General features: G+C 34.5%; 1 protein-coding gene across 1 annotated transcript in view; it reads right to left on the reverse strand.

The window, feature by feature from the left end:
• The window catches only part of ATP9A (ATPase phospholipid transporting 9A (putative)), a 154917-nt gene that overhangs the window by 72035 nt on the left and 62226 nt on the right, over nucleotides 1–20656 (reverse strand). The window contains exons 6-10 of the mRNA XM_031951642.1: nucleotides 20391–20442; nucleotides 16612–16706; nucleotides 14474–14554; nucleotides 10783–10858; nucleotides 1255–1331 (exon numbers count right to left, since the gene is read on the reverse strand). Of these exons, the coding sequence (XP_031807502.1) occupies nucleotides 1255–1331; nucleotides 10783–10858; nucleotides 14474–14554; nucleotides 16612–16706; nucleotides 20391–20442 (381 nt within the window). The remainder of the gene's footprint in view (nucleotides 1–1254; nucleotides 1332–10782; nucleotides 10859–14473; nucleotides 14555–16611; nucleotides 16707–20390; nucleotides 20443–20656) is intronic.

Below are 20656 nucleotides of genomic sequence, written 5' to 3' on the forward strand. Positions count from 1 at the left end.
GTCACTTTTCACATAGAAACTGATATGACAGACTATATTTTAAAATATTATTCCCTGCCTAAAGCTGTCATCTGTGCATCTCAGACAAAATTAAGCTATCATTCCCACTAAGCTATTGTTCCCTGGAGGTTTTGAGCATTCTCTATAATAAATGAAATTTGATTTATGGCTAAAGGATCATAACCTTAGAGCTGGAAAGGTCTTCAGAGGCCATCTAGTCCAAGGCCCTCATATTATAAGAGGAAATCTTGAAGTCAGGAGAATTTAGGTGATTTAATTTCAATATTTCAAGGCCCAATTATTTCATTCATGGGGAGACTCCTTCTACCAGCAGATAGAAAGCAACCCAGCAAACTCCTTAGTTATGTCATGAGTTGCTTTAAAAAAAATCAACTGTCAATCAACATGATGATAAACCACACTTAGGTAGATCAATTCTTGGAAAAGAGACACAAAGTTTAACACATATCCCCTATTTGTACCCTTTTAAGCCTGGAATATTTTTTGTTTCTCTAAAGCAGGAATTTTATTCATTACATTTCAATTCACACAGCTTGAAGTTCATGAAATAGAACAATAGAATGAAATAGAAGAAAAAATGACTAATTTGTTTCTCGAGGGGAAAAAATAGGTGTTGGACAGTTAAAATAAAAAAATAAAAAAAAAAGGAGGGGGAGGAGTTCCAATTTCCCTGGATCAAGGAATGTACAAAAGAAATGGGACACTGTGTCTGGAAGGGAAGAAAATTCATCTGTTAATATGAGGAATATTTCTGCTGATTCCAGATGTAGATACTTTAATCGGGACAATGGCAAGAGAGAACTAACCCTAGAGACCTATAACAGTAAGTGTATTCACAAAAGATTGCCATGAGCTCCTGGGGAGAATTTATTAGAAAGGTATCTGGGTTATCCCAAAATAAATCCCTAAAGTCCATAGAAATCAGTATCTTCTGCATCAGTTTAAAAAATGTTCCCAAGTGTCCCAACCATTTATTAAAGCCTAAGCAGCTTTCTGCCTATTTTATTTCTCTCCTAACCATAGCTCCAAATATACCTTCCTAACAATCAACAAACATTAAGTGCCTATTATGTGCCTGACAGCAAAAGAGCACTGGTAATACAAATATAATTAATGAATTGCTAAAAATGATTGCTATTTATTGCTAATACCTAACATACATATCTTTAATAATAATACATATTAAAATAGTACTGAATTGGGTTCCATTTGTGCAGGCTCCCTCTAACCTACCTTACTTCTTGGATTGGAAGTATTCATGACACTTCTTAGTTCCCGACCAGTATAAAGGACCACACCCACAACTGTGCCTAAAGACAGAAACATTGAAAAAAGAAAAGATCAAATGAATTATTAGTGAAGACATTGCTACTCCCAAATAAAATAAACTGTTTTTTTGAGGGAGGTTGATGAGGGAAGGGGCTGACATAAAGGATTGGCAAGAACACTGAAAATGGAGTTAAAGATCTGGGATTTAATTTCCAGTTGTGTGGGGAAAGATATTTTATAAATTGCATATGCTAAAGAAATGTAAACTATTAACTTATGGTCCCTAAATGCCACATTTTTCAGTCATCAGAACTGATGGTACCCAATGTAACACAAGTGAGATTCTAAGAAATTTAATTTTATTCAATCTATTTCAAATGGTCAGTGTCTGAGGATGTGACTAGATCTATTTAAAGTTAATAACAAGAAACTTTAAAATTTCTGAGGTATTTCAAATATAGATTAAGATAGTAATCAAAAATCTTCTAGAGAATTATCTCAGAACTGAGATTTGTGTTGATGGAGATACTCCTAAGATACCCTTTAGAGAAGAGAGACAATTTGAATCATATGTGGGAAACTCTTACTAAAATTCTTGCCTGAAGCTTCTTCATGGAATAAAAATGAGTGTATATTCTCATCAATCTTATCAATGAAGTATAAGTTTTTTCAAGTCTCATGTAAAGACTTCAAGTCTAGCCACAGACCATGAATATGTTATTTCAGGAGCAGTCAAGCTATGTTAAAAGAAGTTCATTAAAAAAGTGGCCATAAATGGATGATTTTTTTTAGATTCATCAGACTTTCAACTAAAACAAGTGTGTGCAACCTACACTAGTGGCAGGATTAGCACTAGGTAAAACCACTAGGCTAGTAAGATCACAAATCTTTTCAAGTATTTGGAAATCCACTCAAACTACACTAGATTACAATTTGAAACTATACACTAATCTTTCCTTTTAGAAAATCAAGCCTGAGATTCTTAGTAGCAATACAGATAAAATTGTCACTAAATTCTGCTACTGATTCTAGTAATGACATTGTAGTGATTCTAATGATTCAGGAATAGAAAATTAAATCTTGTTACCCACTATATCCTTTGGAACCCTGATAGAGTACTGTATAAAAAGGGGATTCCAGCTATAAAGCCAACTGGAATCGTCCAATCAGGAGAAGTGATTTTCTTCCACATGGCTATGAGGCTATACTTGCTAAAGACTCATGCCCAGTTTATCAGTGTTACCTCTGAAGCTCAGTAAATATTAGCTGCCAAGTTGCTTAAAGAAGGTAATGAAGCACAGCCAGACTAACAGCATGGAAGCAACCTCTCTGAAACACAATGTCACTGGGATATGACAACTGTTGTTTTGTCACCTAAGATGGAAGTCACATTATTTTTAGTTATTTTTATTTTTAAAAAATCATTTCACTCCTATTGAAGAGTGAAATGTAAACTCCTCCTTTTAAGATGTTTACATACATTTACAGAATCTCAGGATTGGATGGAATCAATGTGTGCAAGCATCCTTTCTATGGCACACTTGATGAAGTCAATCACCTCTTCTTGAAGACCTCCAAGGAGGTAAAACCCATTATCTCCAAGGCAAGTCTATTCTACTTTTGGATAGCTCTAACTGTTAGCAATATTTACATTACATCAAAAAACCTTTTTTTAGGTAAAACTTCCATTTTTGTCCCTCCATGTACCTTCTGAGATCAAAGAGACTGATTCTAATTCCCTGACACATACACCCACAAACCTAAAATAACTGAAAATGGCCATCATGTTAGCCTCAAGTCTTCTCTTCTCCAAGCTGAACATCTCCCAATTCTTTCAAGTGGTGCTTTTTGGAAATGAACTAAAAATCCTTCCACATCCTGGTCACTCTCCTCTGGATATAATCCAGTTTATTGATTTCCTTCCTAAAATGTGGCACCTAGACATAAACTAAATGTTCCACACATGATTGGACCAGAGCAAAGGTGAACAGAAATAACAACTCTCTATTCCTTGATTCTCTCTCAAAATGCATTGAAGATTAAACTAAGTTTTTTTTAGCTGCCATATCACACAGATTAAAGTCCATGATGACACACAAGCCTTGTATGTAGAAACTGACATCTATACCAATATACTCCCATTTTACTTAGATTTTATTAAACCCAAATATAAGCCCAAACATCTATCTTTTCCTATAAAATTTCATCTATTTGATCTGGCCCAAAGTTCTCATTTGTTGTTGTCTTTTTGGATCCTAACTCTGTCCCAACATAGATTTGCCTTTTTATCATCTGGAAATCTGAAAAGCATGCCTCTTTTTTAAAACAGATAAAAAATTGAGCAACCCAATAGTCATCTAAGAATTTTGCTTTTGCAAAAATATGCATCCATATAAAGTCAAAAGACTTTAGCAGTAAAAAATAAATGTGAAGGAACAATGCTCTTAAAACAAAGTTACAAATGAATCACTGTTGTGTATTCATAGTTTTTAATGACGGGAAATATAGCACTTTAGAAAAAGTGGAAGCTTCCTTAAAAGTTTTATTCTCTTCCATGGTTTTAAACCAACAGGCAAACCAAATTAACTTAATAAACATTTATAGGCACCTACTGCATGTAGATTTAGCTGCTGCTTGCAGCACCACTGGATCTAAAAATAACGGATGCTCTGTTAAGAGAGTAGCTAGCATTCATACATTCTCATATTAGAGATGGAAGAGATGTTGAGGGTCATCTTATCCAACCCTATTTTATAGATAAGGTTAAATGAGATCCAGAAAGGTCAAGTTACTTATTCAAAGACACTCAGGTAAAAAGTCGTAGAATTGCAATTTGAATCCAGATCCTCTGGATGGAATGAATTAAAGTCTATCATAAACAACTAATCCTCAGAATGAAACACAAAAATCTGAAAGTTGTTTTACACACACACACACACACACATGCAGAATAAGCCCAAATTCTCAAACCAAAGGATCTGAAATTTTCTTCTACATTAGTTTTAATGTGTATATTTTTTTTCTGGATATAATGCACATTTAGAAAGTTCAGAACCTTAACTTTAATATTGTATATTCACTCTTAGCCAACTGGCTGAGTGAAGAAAGCTGAGCATTCTCATCAGCAGATGGCAGGCTACTCCTGCAGCAGCCAAGACCCCCTTCAGTGGTCCCTGTGGCTACAGCAGATGGTAGAAATGAGAGACTCTAAAGAACTCTGGTCTGAGGATAGTCCACAGACTCCATGACACTGCTGAACTGCACCAGTCCACTCCAATTAGCTGAAGTCTGGGCTTTAGGACAATGCTTTTCCGATAAATTGGGACTTGAACTATACTGACAGAACCACAAGAGCTAGTATGAGAGCCTGAGGATCTGAAGACTTCTGGAACAAAATACAAGAAATTTAGCCTGCTTTCATACTGAAAAGTTCTACTTAAAGTATTTTCAACAAATATATGATTTCATGGTTAATATTTTAGAAGAAAAATACTACTAGCATGAAAATTTTGTCACAGAATACCTATTTATACCATGTCTACGATACCCAGGGAGGATTCGGCTGAAAACAATTGGACTTTCCTGCTTTAAGGCATAATTTTTAAAAGGGGAGGAAATTTTGGATAACAACCTTTAGTAATCCGAAATATGTTTTCTGCTCAAAATCCTCAAAGAAAAATCCAAATAAAATACACATGTATATGCAAAAACAAAATTGAGGCAGAAAATCCAAGACCTTTTTAGCAACACCTTATTTTTGTGTATCTGTATACAACTGAAAAGAAACACAGTCTCTTAAAATACATAATATATGCTCAATTATTTAGTTACCATCAGTCTTCTTATTCACTATATTTGACTAGCTGAATTTGATATTAAAATAGGGGCAGTATGGTAATATTGGAAAATATTGGAGATAAAGTTAGAGGATCTGAGTTGAATTCCTCTCTCTACTACCTATTATTCCTGTCACTTTGGCTAAGTCATTTTTCCTTCTTGCAGTCTTAGCTTTTTCCTTTGTAAAGGGAAAAGGGTTATACTAAGTGATTTCTTTAATCTCTTTCAATTTGTGGTCTTATGAATATAATCTCTCAATATTTAGTTACAGTCACTGTCCTTAATTATACTCTCTGCGAATATCCTAACTGATCTGTTGGTAAGTTTTGTTGAACTTCCACTTCCAACTCTGAAGATTTTCACCAGCTGTCCCCCAAATATAGAATAATTCATTTTTTCCATCTTCACTTTTGGCTTCACTGATTTCCTTCAAGTTCCAGCAAAAATCCCATTTTCTATAAGAAGTTTTTCCCAATCCTTCTCAATTCCAGTTGATGGTTATCATCTCCTATTTTTCCTGTTCAGAATTGTTGTTGCCCTCATTTGTCTATGAGCTCTTTGAGGGCAAGAACCATCTTGTGCCTTTCTTTGTATCTCTAGAACTTAATACACTGCCTTGTCCATAGTAGGTGCTTAATAATTTTTATTGACAGACTGCTTTCTGCCTCCCCCCTTTCATAATTATTTGCTATAAAAGATGACATATTAGATAAGAGACAAGGGTGTAATATCCTTGAAATAAAGATAATATGAAAACAAAAGACATCAATAAAAATTTAAAATAAAAAATTAAGGAAATAATGTTTTTCAAAAGAAAAAGAATTATGCAAAATAAATAGAAAAAAGACTAAACATAGTAATGTAGTATAACAAAGAATAACCAAAAGTCAGTACTTCATTAATGTCAATACAATTTATTGACAGCAGAAACCATAGAATTTGGGAGGTTTGGGTTTTTTTTTTTTTTTTTTTTTTTGGCCTCTCTTCGTTTTCCCAGCACTAGCATAGTACCTGACTTTTAGTAAATGCTTCACAAATGCTTGATGACTGCTTGAAAAAATCTAGCAGAAGACCCCTAGCATGCTGAATGAATTCCCAATAGAAGATTTATAGGAAGATATAGTATATTGGTGCACTGGAAAAGACAGGGGAAATAATGGTCTTCCCTCTTCTTTAAAAGACCATCTTCATTGTAGTAAACTGGTAGCCACAGAAAAAAATGAAAAACCACTCTTGTACAAAAACTTGTGAGTATCAAAAGCTAAATTTATTGGAATGAAATAATCAGCTGTTTCTGGTTTGAGACATAGCTTTAATTCCTCTAGCAATATATACAGCTATTCTAATTTAGGGCACATCCTTCTCAAACCTGGCAGAAGTCTCTGGTTTCAGGCATATGGCCAATCTATGCTTGTTTAACTGTCAACAGCAGGAACATAGAACCTTTAATTTCACAGTAGCCTGAAGGTGAGGCATTAGTCTTTCTATAAAAGAAGAAAACTCACTTACTCAAGTTGGTTATGAAGCTCCTCTTATCGGTTTTTTCTTGTTTTTAATTTCTACTCCCAGTAGGGTTATGGAATCAAGTCCAAATTTAGCATTCCTTAGACATATCTTTATTATTTTTTTTTTTGGCTGGGGCAAATGAGTTTGGGGTTAAGTGACTTGCCCAGGGTCACACAGCTAAGAAGTATTAAGTGTCTGAGGCCAGATTTGAATTCTTGTCTTACTAACTGTTAAGGCTGGTGCGCTATCCACTGCACCAATTAGCTGCCTCAACATATCTTTAAAAGAACATTATTGTCTGGCCATTCCATAATGGGAAAAGGAACCTCAGAAGGGTGCTGTCAGAATTTTTGTCAAATAATATAGAACTGATGACAAACTGATTCTTGTATCATAACAATGTATGAGTATACTCACACCCATCAGATTGGTTAAGCTAACAAAAAAAGAAAAAGGACAAATGCTCAAGAGACTGAAGGAAAATAGGCAAAATAAAGTACTGTCAGCAATCCTGTAAGCTACTCCAGCCATTTTGGAAAACAATTTGGATCTACGCCCAAAAGTTATTAAACTCTGAACCAGCAATCTCATTACTATTTCTATATCCTAAAGAGATAAAAGAAAAAGGAAAAGATCCACATATGAAAAATATTTATAGTAGTTTTTGTTGTGGTGACAAAAAATTGGAAACTAAAGAAGTATCTATTAATTTGGGGAATGATTCTACACATTATGGAATGAATATGAAAAAAAAAAACTGGAAAGACATGGAAACTGACACAAAGTGAAATGAGCAGAACCAGAAAAATTTACACAATAACTGCAACACTAATTGTTTTTGAAAGACTTAAGAGATCTAATCAATACAATGACCCACCACAATCCCATAGGACTTAAGATGAAACGTTCTCAACCACCAGATAGAGAATTGATGGACAGGGAGTGCTGAATGAAGCATATTTTTTCTCTTTCTTTTTCTTCTTTTCAATTTTTTAGAAACATAGTTTTGAAACATTTTTTAGTGGTGGCAAAGAACTGGAAATTGAGGGCATGTACTATCAATTGGGGAATGGTTAAATGAATTGTTATGTATACTGTGATGAAATACTATTGTGCTATAAGAAATGACAATCAGGAAGCTCCCAAAAAAACCTGGAAATTTTACCTGAAGAGATGCAAAATGAAAGGAGCTGAACTAGGAGAACATTATATATAGTAACAGAAATATTACAAGATGTTCAACTGTAAATAACTTAGTTATTCTTTGCAAAATAATGATTCAAAACAATTTTAAAAGACTTGGGATAAAAAATGCTACCAATCTCCAGAGGAAAAAAACTGATGGAGTTTGAATGCAGGTTGAAGTATATTTTTTCTTTATTTTTCTTGAGTTTTTGTCTGTGTTTTCTTTCACAGAAGTACTTAAATCAAAATATGTTTTGCATGACTACACATGCATAACCTAAGTCACACTGCTTGAAGGAGAGAGATAATTTGGAACTCAAAATTTTAAAAAGTATTTAAATTGTTTTTATATGTAATTGAAGAAAAATAGTAAATTTCTTTTTTAAAAAGTACATAGCTAATGCAGAAATTTGGTTTGTATGACTATACATATTTATAATGAGTTTTGGGGGTTTTTTGCCTTCTCATGGGATGAAGGAAGGGAGTAAGGAGGAGAGAATTTGAAAAAGAAAAAAAGAAATAAAAAAATCTTTGTGCTTTAAAACATAATTTTTTTTAAAAAAAAGAAGAAATGATGAAGGGGATGGTTCCTCGGAAGATTTGTATGAACTGAGGCAGAGTGAGATGAATGATTTATATAGTGACACCAATATGTAAAGACAAACAACTTTTAAAGACTTACTCTGACCAAAACAATGATCAATTACAATTCCAGTGGATTCATGACAATGCTATCCATCTCCAGACAGAGAAGTAATGGACTCAGAATATAAACTGACCATATTTTTTTAGAAATTCTAATGTGAATTTTTATCAAGAAGATAATGAACAAACCATAAAATAATCTATAATCTATGAATATAAAGATTATAGAATAATACCAGTAAAGCAAAAAATAATAGAAAATATTAAAATATAAATAGTGCTAGAAATTTGATAGGTAACAAATGGAGGAAAATTCTTATTTAGTTTAAAAGATTTTTAAATAAGAGCAGCAAAAGCAAAAGGTACTTGAAAATACATATAGAAATAGAACAATACAAGAAATTCCAAGTTAAGGTGGATAATTGACATTTTCAAAGAATTTAAGGAAGAATTTTAAAATTTCAAAAAAAAAAAAAAAAGTGAGGAGAAAATGTAAAAAACAACTTAGTGTAACTAAAAAAATGCCAGAAAAAAAATTAGGGTTTATTTCCTCCACTCCCTTCCCTGCTTATAAGAACCCTGTGATGAGGTGGAAGGAGTGAGGAGAGTTATACATGTGAATTGTACCCTTGGATAAACTTTTGAGTAGAGAAAATATTTATACACAGTTTGAAGGTGGTATGGGTCTAAGAGAAGCTCTTGGCATGCAGTCACATCATAGATAATCCATTATGTATTATCTATTTATTTTTATTGATTTTATATATATATATATATATATATATATATATATATAAAGTAAAACATTGCATATATCATTCAAATATATCTGTCTGTTCCTATAGGAAACTGGCTTCTTTAATGTCAAAGTCATATGAATAGGGCTCAATGAAATATCGTAAATTCAGGAAAGCAGATGGATTTCTACCCAGTAGGGGCTCAGAGCTATTTTAATTAAGTTAACATTACTAGCAGACCACTACACAGAATTTGACAGTACCTTGGTCTTCCTCCTAAACATGGTGAAATGTAGAGCTGTCAAAATAAGCATGAGGCTTTCCCCAAGGTATGACACTTTTTAGTATAGATCAGGTTCATGACTAACAATGCCATTTTTGGTCCAAAATGAAATATTATTGAGCCATAAAGACCAATATGCCATCAGGGACCATAGATTTGTAGCTGGAAAGATCTTGGAGGTCATCTAGTATAACCCTTTCCTTATAAAGATGAGGAAACTGAAGCACAAAGAGGTTGAGTCATTCATTCAAAATCATATAGGTGGTAAATTCCAGAACCAATCCTCAGAGTCTCAGTGTAGTGACTCATATTTTCTGAAGGCTCATTGGGAAGGTAATTACTGTCATGGAATAACAGATATCCAAAAAGGTAGGAAAAAAGACAGGAAAAGAAGATGAGAAGACAGCGTGCCCATACTGAGTCAATAATGTCATCAATATTATATAGTGTTGATGAAGAATCAGACATAAATTGAAAAAAGCACAAAGGTTTAGGAGTCAAGGGCCTGAAATCTAATATTAACTGCAACATCTATAGGGCACTATACTCTGGGACACTGGTCAAGTCATTACCTTCTATAAAGCCGCATTAACCAAGGAATCTGTGTAGACATATTTCATTCCTATTAGTGTATTCAGTGATTCCCCTATATGTTAGTAAAGTAGTTTTTGTACTCTAATTGGTTGCTGAGCTGGTAACATACTCAAGAATTGCTACCAGAGAGAGGGCAAAAAAGAAATCTCATGGTCCCAAAGGCACAATCTTCAGAAAATTTGATAGTTTTCAGTAAAGAATCCTTGGGAAACTTCCATTTGTGGATGCCTGGGGAGCATTTCATCATAGGCATTCAAAATCAAATAGCTTTAATTTTACTCCCATCTCCATGGATAAACATGACAGTTCAAACTGAACCATAACATGTTTCCATATTGACTGGCTCCCTTCTTAAATGCTGCACTTGCTTTGCTGTCTCTCACACAAGCTTCTATCATGACATTCAATCTGACACGATTTCTGTTACAGATTAGGACGTCAATCTAGAGAAAGCAATTAAGGCCTATTCTCAGAGTGGATGATCCAGAAGGGCCCACAGGCCATTGGAATTCCCATTCCTACACTTTTATAAACGTCAAAGAGGCAATTAGATGTCAGCTCGACTCCCCTGAGGTGCTAGGACAAGTGAAAAACTTCATTCTACCACTAATTTCCCCAACTGACAGAGGATGATTATTCTAATTATAAAATAATTTTTTTTCTTTTGAAAATTGCTAACATATTCCTCAGAAATCACACACTTACCTGATGCTACGACTGTGCCAGCCCAGAGTGTATTCTCTATACTTAAGCTCTCATTGATGGGAGGGTCACTGTCTTCCTGATAAAGATCAAGATGGAGACATATTTATTTATCAAGCTCACAGAATTCCTACATTCCCCTCCCACATTATATCTAAAGCAATGAAAGAAAGTATATAGGAATCATAAGAGAAGACTTCAAACTGTTGTCACTCTTCTCTTTGAGGATTTCACAAAATTAACTTCAACTAACATTTATTTAAGCACTTTCTGGCTAGATGCTGGACATGTACTACAGATACAAAAACAAAAAATTAAATAAAAGTCCTTGAGGTGCATATGTGAAACTTGAGGCAGGGTGAAACAAGGATAAAATAGGAAACTGTAAGGTAATTTGAGAAGGGAAGGGAAAAGGATTCACAACTATAACAAAAAGTTTTCTTTAGGAGTTGCCCCTGACGAGTTAGATAGGATCTTGGGGGAAAAACAATAACAACAGTATTTCCAATAGAGTTAGAAATGCTTCTGTTCCAAGTATGTGACGTAGCTTTGTCTTAGAAATGGAGGATCCAATATAGAGTTTAGGGAATTTGTGTAACTAGAAAGTAAAGCACAAGAAATATAAAACAAGTCTGGAAAAATAGCTTGCAGCTAGATTGTATATGGTTTTATATGTTGATTTGAGGCATTTCTATTTGTCCTGAGAGCAACAAAGAATCACTAAAGATTTTTAAGCAGGTGCATTTTTGTTCTTCTTCCTGGGTTATTTATACCTTCTAAATCCAATTCTCCCTGAGCAACAAGAGAACTGTTCGGTTCTGCACACATATATTGTATCCAAGATCTACTGTAACCTATTTAACATTTATAGGACTGCTTGTCATCTAGGGGAGAGGGTAGAGGGAGGGAGGGGAAAAATCGGAACAGAAGTGAGTGCAAGGGATAATGTTGTAAAAAATTACCCTGGCATGGGTTCTGTCAATAAAAAGTTATTTAAAAAAAAAAAAAGATTTTTAAGCAGGGGAATAATATAATCAGATCTGTGTTTTGCAAAAATTATTCTTGCAACCACATGGAGGACAAAATAGAGAAAGAAGAAGCTAGAGGCAGGAAAATTCAATTGAAAACCTACTGCAACAGGAAGTTTAGAGAATGTGATGGGTGAAAGACATAATCAACAAGATTTGTCAACTAGTTGGACCTGTGGAATTAAGGATGACTTGCAAGATACTCATCTTCATAAGAATGATAACTTAATCCAGGGGAACACATGAGACAACCAAAGAAGTATGAAGAAAGAGCCTTGCAATGCCCTCATATTCAGCAAGGAGAAGTTAGTGATTCAACAAAGAAGAAATTGAACAGGGACAAGTAAAATTCAGAGAGATCCCAGCCCCAGAAACCAAAGAAGGAGTTGTAGGGAGAAGGGATGGATGACAACATCCAAAGCAGCAGAGATCAAGGAGACTGATGGTTGAATAGGACACCTAACTTAACAGTTAATCATCATCATTGCTAGAATTTATATAGCACTTTAAGGTGCTATAAAAGATTTGCAAAGTGCTCTACAAATATCTCATTTTTTTCTCCCAACAACCATGGGGAAGTAGATGCTATTACTATCCCCATTTTTCATGTGAGGAAACTGAGGCAAACAACAATTAAGTGACTTGCCCAGATGACATTTGAATGCAGATGTTCCTGATTCCAGGTTCAATGCTCTGTTCATTGTGCCACCTAACCGTCTTATAACTAGTAATTTTCAAAAAAGCAGTTTCTGTAGAATGGAGGGGATCCATTTTACAAAGTTTACAAAGTTACAAAGTCAGTTTACAAAGAAATGAGTGGGAGTTGAGGAAGTGAAGGCAACAAATATAGGTGATTTCTTCCTGGGAGTTTGACTATGACAGGAAGAAGAGATAAAGGAGAGAATGGCAGAGTTAAATGAATATTTTTTTAAGGATGGGGGAGAAATGTGAATGTTTGTAGTCATAAGAGCTGATAGATAATAAGAGAATGAAAAACATTATAATTGAAAAAGCAAGTTCCCAGACATGGTAGTAGGAGGTACGGCATGATATGTTAGTCTTGACAGTGAGAAAGCCATCTCCTTTCAAAGCCATTTGCTATAAACTCCTCCATTTTTCCTGTAACATAAAGTTCCCTCCTATCAGTCCCTCTCTTCTCTTCCTTTGATCCAGTCTTTTTCTTTTTTTCTTGCTGAAGTAGAAGGGAAGATGATACTCCAATGATTGATCTTGAGTTTTACAAAAGCCATTATATATCACAGTGCTACTCTCTCCTAATTCTCCTTTTACACTGCCTAACCAATCCTTTTCAACTCTTTTGCTGGACTAAAGACACTAGGCTTCAAGAGAAGAAAGATATGGATACCAATTTGCCTAGACCCCTTTATTTCATCAGAAATTGAGACCCAGAAAGGGAAAAAAAACAATTGCAAATAGTAAACAGCAGAAGTAGGATTCCAATCCAGATGCCTCTGACCCAAGTCCAGTGTTCTCTCCCACTGTACCACCAAGCCTTATGAAAACCATTTATTGTAATTTAAAAGATATATTCCATTTACTTCGGAAGAAGCCTAAGTGATAGAAAACATTTAAGAATAAAAGAAATCAAATAAAAGAAGCTGCAAAAGAGATGAAAGCCCCCAGACTTTGAGTCAAAAAGATCATAACACTTAAGCAATTAATGTATTTTTTAAAGTTTCCTGGCAAATAAATTGAAAAGGAAAGCACAAGTTACATAGATTTCATTTTGACAACAGAAAGAAAATCCATCTGTAGACACAAAAATTTGTCCTTGAGCAAGAAATCAAGAAGAAATTTATTGTGTGGGTTCTTACAAAAAGGATACAAAATGACAGTGATTATGACACTATTATAAGATCATCATTTATTTATATGAAAATAAATCAAGGTCAAAAGAAGGAACTTGCTCAAGATAAGATCCTAGTAAAGAAAAGAACCTAAACCTAACTAAGATTTTCTGTTTCCTAATCTGGGGTCCTTTCACAATCACTCTACTTCAACCAATTTTATAAAAGGCAGAGGTTCTTCTATCTACTTTCTATAAAGAAAGGAGATGTAACAACCTCATGCCATTTACTGCAATAAGAATCAAGAGATCTGAGTTCCAAGTTCTATCTCCACCAAGAGATCTATGTATGATGTTAGACAAGTCATTTATAACCATTTTCCACTGTAGAATAAAGGAATTGCATTAGATGATCTCTAAAATCCCTTATAGCTCTAAAAAGTTCTTGGATTCAACGAGCTAACACAGTATAGGTACTTAACTGTTTGGTTATGTAATGCCATGACAATCTGCATAGCTAACATGGCTCTGTAGAGCTATAAGTCTCCAGTGAGTTATGAACAGATAATACTGACTTCATCAAATCAAGTCAACAAGCATTTAAGCACTATGTGCCAAGCACTATGACCTAGTTAAGTTAAACACTGTCTAATACTGTAAATAACAAAAATGTTGCAGACCTGAATGGCTAGGGAATGTCCTCACCAAGTCATTCCCCATATCAATGAAATCTCTATCCTTATTTCTAAATATCCCATCATCCCATTCTTTCATGCACTCAAAGACAATATCATTATCAATATAAAAGAACATTTATAACATTTTTAAGGATTTTTTCCATATATACATAAAAACTTACCCTTGTAAAAGTTCCCACAAAGTTATGGATGTCAATATTGGGCTCTTCAGCATAGACATAGGATCGAATTTGAAGAAGGTCCTTTTAAATAGACAGAGAATAAAATCTTAGAAGTTGCTCTAACAGCAAAAACTCTACATTCACTAGATATCTGTTCAAAGAATATTTTACTTTATTAAATAATTCTTTTGCTTTATAAGACATTCATATCAAAACATTATGAAAATCTAATTTGATTTTTTTAAAGAATCTTGCCACTTAATGAGATCTGCTTTCTTCAAAATTTTAAAAGTGACCCTCCAAAAATCTTGCTTTTATGATGACATTGAACCTGGTTCTGTGATTACACTAGTGCAAGGAACTTCTAATGAGAGCATTTGTTCCACGAATGCTTCTAGACACTAAAGCTTCTACACTTAGAGAGTCACCTGGAGAACACTGAGAGGTTAAATTACTGCCCAGGGTCACTTAGCCAAAATGTGTCAGAGGCAAGACTTTTTCCTAACTCTGAGACCAGCTCTCCCTCTACTACATCACACTGCCTGCTTCCTTATGATGCCAAAATTTAATAGTTGTGTCTTAAATGTATTGTATATCTTAGAATAACTGAATTCCATAATCTTTTAACTGGGGGAAATCGGATGCCATTCAGTCCTCATCTGAATAATGATTCCCTCTACAATATTCATGACTAATAGCAATGCAGCCTTTGCTTCAAGATTTCTGGCAAGATAGAACTCCTTGTAATAAAATCTCTAGCTTTTATTACAGTCCACCTCATATGGAGCATAAATCTACATGCCACAGGTACATCTATACATTTAGGCCCAATATATCCCTCCTTCATATGATAATCTTTCAAACACCTGAAGTCAATTATTACATACCATCTATCATACTGGCCAAATCATAAGACTACAAAAAGCTGCACTTAAACCAGCACAGAGAACTTCAATTTAAAGTTATTTCTATGGCATTTCACTGTGCACACCAAATAAAGGGTTCCCCCCCCCCTCTATCTCTTCCTCCTCCCCTTCTAATTCTTTCTTCTTTGCCTCTCTATCTCCTTTTCCCAGTGCCAGTGTTAAGGACTTAGAAATATTACCAGTGATTAATGCAAACAATTCAGATAGATGAAGTTTTCTCCTGTTTAGAAGGTCTCCACTTCCTTTAGTAGCTTGTTCAAATATTTAAACATTCTTATCATGAGGTAGCCTCTTTATATTACATCGAGGTGGTCTTTAAAATCGCAAAGTACACCTCAGATACTCTCTCGGTAAAGTTGCAACTTATGGAAAAATTGGAGGAGATTTCTTTTTTTAAATGAACTTTGTTTCCTTACAATGCACTAGATAAATAAGAAATTGCCTTGTAAAGGCTAAAGACAGTTTATGCTCTTGTTCCTGTTCTCCTCCCACTCACTCCCGGTCTACCATCTGCCAAAAAGATACTTTTTGCAATTCTGTGCCCTACAAGATATGAATATCATTGTTTTTTTCCTAGAAATGACCCAAGAATTTTTTCATTTTAAAAAAGTCATAAAAATGAAGCTATTTAGTTCTTTAAAGTTTTTATGAATTGGTAAGGATAAGCTAGTTAAACAAATGAAAGCATTAAAGATAATGATACTGATACTATTTAGACTTGCCAAGTCCTAAAAAGAATAACATAAAAGATTATGATACTGAATAGGGAGAACACACTGTTCCACGTTGTCTTTCTGACAGGAACTTGAGATTCCATGCAAGCTACTTTATAATCGTGTAACAGAATTCTGAGAAGGTAAAAGGGAAGAAGAGGGGAAGAAAAGAGAGAGGAAAGGGGAAGAAAAGAGTGAAGAAAAAGAAAAAGAAAAGGGAAAAAGAAAAGGGGAGACAGAGGAAAGGAAATGAAATAAAAGAAAAAGAAAGAGGGAAGGAGACAGGAGAGAGGAAGGAAAAGAGAAAGTATGAAAGAGAACAGAAGGGAAGATGAAGGAAAGGGAAAAGACATAGAAGGAAAGTTTAGAGGTAAGGGAAGGAAAGGTGGAGAAGGAAAGAAGGGTAGAGAGAGGAAAGAAGAGAGGAGAACAGAGAATAAAAGTGGAAAAGTCAAAAAGGTGGAGGACAATAAAGATTAGGAAAGGAGGGTATACTCACAGCAGCAGTGGGTAATCTTTGTGTACAAGCCACAGGCAAGCGGAGTTTCCAGTCTGTCTCCCCATCTAACTGATCAGTCCTCAAAAAGCAAGAACCTACAAAATTTCCACATGTCATACTCTTTTTCAATTGAAGAATCATTTCATCAAGCAACAAGCATGCTATTTATCATCAGGAATGCCAATAAGTAGCCTCAGAACAGTACCTAAAATTCTAGTGCTATTCAAAGACCAGTCATAAGAACACTATATTGCATCCCACTCTCACCTCTAATCAGCTGCTTTCTCTCCATTACTAGATTTTAAAGGGAGTAAAACTTGCTACTACAGCAGTGAAAACAAAGAATCAGGCTCATTTTTACCACTAATAGTTTGTAATATAGCAGAATACAGTGCAGTCTCAGAAATCCAAGTCAAACAGAACTTGCCATGAAGCAGTGATCTATCACAATTGATTAAATAAGATAGTGAAGCTTGAGGATGAATTCTTTAAAAACGAAGCCTTTACTCTGTGATCATGAATTGGGTATTTCAATGTATACCCTAAAAGCAGCCATGTGAGGTCAATACTGAGTTGAATATCAAAGTGAAGAAGACTTGGGGTTTGAAATTCATCTCAGAAACTTCTTTATTGGTTGTGTGTCTGGAAAAGTCATCCAACCCTTCTGAGTTCAATTTCCTCATCTTAAAATGAAGATAACAGCATGTACTCCATAGCATATGAGATTAAATGAAATACTGTTTGTACATGATTAATAAATATAGAAATATGCTTTGCATGACTTCACATGTATAGTATTATAAGTTGGAACACAAAATTTAAAAATGAATATTAACAAAAAATACTATTTATAAAGCATTAAAAATTATATAAACAGGAGCTATTATTATTCTATAAATAGAAAAATGAAGAGAGAAAGGAACTAGAATTGTAACTTCATTAATACAAGGAACTCCCAGGTGAATATACTCTTTGTACCAATGCAGATATACAGACTTCCCTATAATTTATAATTCATACATTTTTATTGTATATATTTACATAATTTGTTTATATTTTTTATAATTTATAATAGTTGCCTAGGACACTGAGAGATAAAATGACTTGCCCAGAATCACATGACAAATGTAGAAGCTAGGAGCTATCTCTCTTTTTCATTAACCCAAGCTGCTTTACTAGTATTAATATTATGCAGTAATCAATGTATACATGCACAATGACCCAGAAATCTTAGTCCAATTTTAAGCTAAAAATTGAATTAAGATTTCTGAGATATGTGTGTATGTGTATTTATATATGTATATGTAATATATATGTGCATATATATTATAAGCATGAATATACATGGGCATAGAGATATATCTGTGTAGAATTTTAGATGAGCATGTGTTTTTATATATATATATACATATATTTGTGTACACACACACACACACACACTGAACTAAAATTCTTTGCATATGTAGTAATATTTTCAAGAAAAATAACTGTAAGGATATCAAGGCTGAGACTTTAAACTGCTTTTTGAAGAAAGGGAGAGAATTCAAGTGCTCTTGAAGACAACATAAATAACAAATAAGAAATTGGCAAAGAAGAGCCTCTCATTAGTTATATGACCATGCACAAGTCATCTCTCTCTAGGCTTCATTTCCCTCATCAGTAACATGGGAAATCATAAGATTTCAATAGGAAATCATTGCTCAAAAAATGGAATCTCAGAGACAGTTTAGTCCAACTCCTTTCTTTTACAAATGAACAACTGAGGCTAAGGACTAAGTGATTGCCCAATGTCACAAAAGTATGAAGCACAAGAAGTGGATTAGAAATCAGGTCTTCTGATTTCAGGTAAATATCTTTGCACCATATTACATAGTATCTATAGAAACTCCCAGAGAAAACTGATATGTGAAATTCTTTGTAAATTTTCAAATGCAATTAGCTATAATCATTATCTCCATTATTTTTCTCATCTGACATTACTAGGTAGAGTTCTGATAGAAATAGTCTGAAGATAAGTCACTACCTTATTATCGTTCTCTTTCTGTTCATCAGATAATTGTCCAGGTGGATAAAATGACTGGTTTTTGTAACCTAATAAAAATGTGGGGCTCATAGCTCATCTTTGTAAAGCTATTATCACTGACTGGCTATTAGGCATGGAATGCTCACCCTCCTCATCTCTACCTCCTGGTTTTCTTCAAGTCCTAAATTTCACTAAAATTTCACCTTCTACAGGAAGCTTTTCTCAAACCCTTTTAATTCAAGTATCTTCTCTCGTGTTTTTTTGTTTTATTTTGTTTTGCTTACTGTTTAGCTTATACATAGTTGTTTGCAAGTTGTATCCTCCATTGAACTGTGAGCTCCTTAAGAAAAAGAACTGTCTTTTGCCTTCTTTGTATTCCTAGAGCTTAGCACAATACCTAATATAGAGCAGACACTCAAAAAAGTTTAGTGGCTATTATTATTACTGCTGCTACTACCAACACTAAGAACTCCCCTTTATTAAGCACATAAAGTTTTACAACAAACTTTCTTCACAATTCTGGAAAGCAAAAATTGAAAAAAAAAAAAAAAAAAGGGGGAGGTATACTAAGTTTATACTATAAACTATATAAACTGAGGTTCACAAAAGGTGAAATGGTTTGCCTAAAATCTTACAGCTAGTAAGCAATCAAGCCAAGACTCTGTTTCTCCTCCCACTCTAAGACTAATTTCTGTCTCTCTCTCTCCCTTATTATATATGTGTGTATACAAACACACACATATATATACACACATACATGTTCATATATACATACACATACATGTTCACATGTGTGTGTTTATTATTGTACTTGTATGTATATCTTCTAGTTTACCGCCCAAAAAACCTCATAATGTCTGTATTAAAGCCAAAGCCATAAGAAGAGACTTCTAACTGGTAACCCCTACTCCTCACCTCCTTTCTATTCATTTCCCCCTAAGACATAGAAGGGGGAACCCAAATCAACTAGAGCAGCTCACAAGAACCTCAAAGTAAAATAAATTCTGGCTTTCAAAGGTTAAAAGATTTCTAGAATCATGCCTGACTATCATTCACTGGGAAAATGGCACCATTTATTCAGAGCATCTTAAAAATATTAAAGTGGGGAGATTTCAAAGCCCGTTGGTAGAGAGATGGGTGAATTGTGGCAACAACACTGAGAAAGGGTTACAACTGCAGCTATAGCCAGCTGAGCCATTCAGTCAAGCAAACACAGGCTATCACAATAAACAAACGGATGGGCCCAGGAGAGGTAGAGGCCCTGTCATTCATGAGGAGCTTATGAAAAGGGGAGGCTTTTTCCCCCCTGGTTCTTTAATGCCATATATCACCACATCTTGAAGGAATTTTCTAGGAGAAGAGAGACAACTGCTGTTTAAAGCCTCTATGTTAGAAACACTTCCTCCTCCACCAGCTCCTGAAGCTAAGCTTAACTCAGCCAAGAGGAGAGTGATAACAGGCAGTATTTATTTAACTCTCCATGGAACGTGAGCCACTGTGTGACTTTGCCAGCTGTGACTCGACGTGGGTCCAGCCGGTTGTATCTTTTTAATTATCAAAATCTACCATCACATAAATCACCTTCACAAAAAAAAGGAAGAGGGAGGGGAAAGACTAGTCCATCAAAAAGATGTTTTTGATTCATCCCTGTGACTCCAAAATTATATCTACTTCTGTTACATTTTCAAATTATTGTTTTGCCAAATAACCACTGAAAGGTTAATGGTTATTTTCAAAATTGATCCCAGATGTTTACCATTTTTTTCTGATGTCCTCAGGAAGATCATGTCAGCAGGGACCCGTTGGTTCTGTATTATGAAAAGAAAGAGTGTTATTGTGTACACATGTGCATGCTCTGTCCACTACCACCCTCCTCCCCTTGCCTATACCCCACCAAAGAAAAAAAAAATTTAAGCCCACAGCCTCTTTTAAGTTTGCTTCTTTGTCAAACAGAGATTTAGGGATTTATTTTGTTTTGAATCTGAAAAATCTTGCAAGTTGCTGCTATTGTACTAATCCACC

Source organism: Sarcophilus harrisii, chromosome 2, assembly GCF_902635505.1.
Source record: "Sarcophilus harrisii chromosome 2, mSarHar1.11, whole genome shotgun sequence".
NCBI classification, from domain to species: Eukaryota; Metazoa; Chordata; class Mammalia; order Dasyuromorphia; family Dasyuridae; genus Sarcophilus; species Sarcophilus harrisii.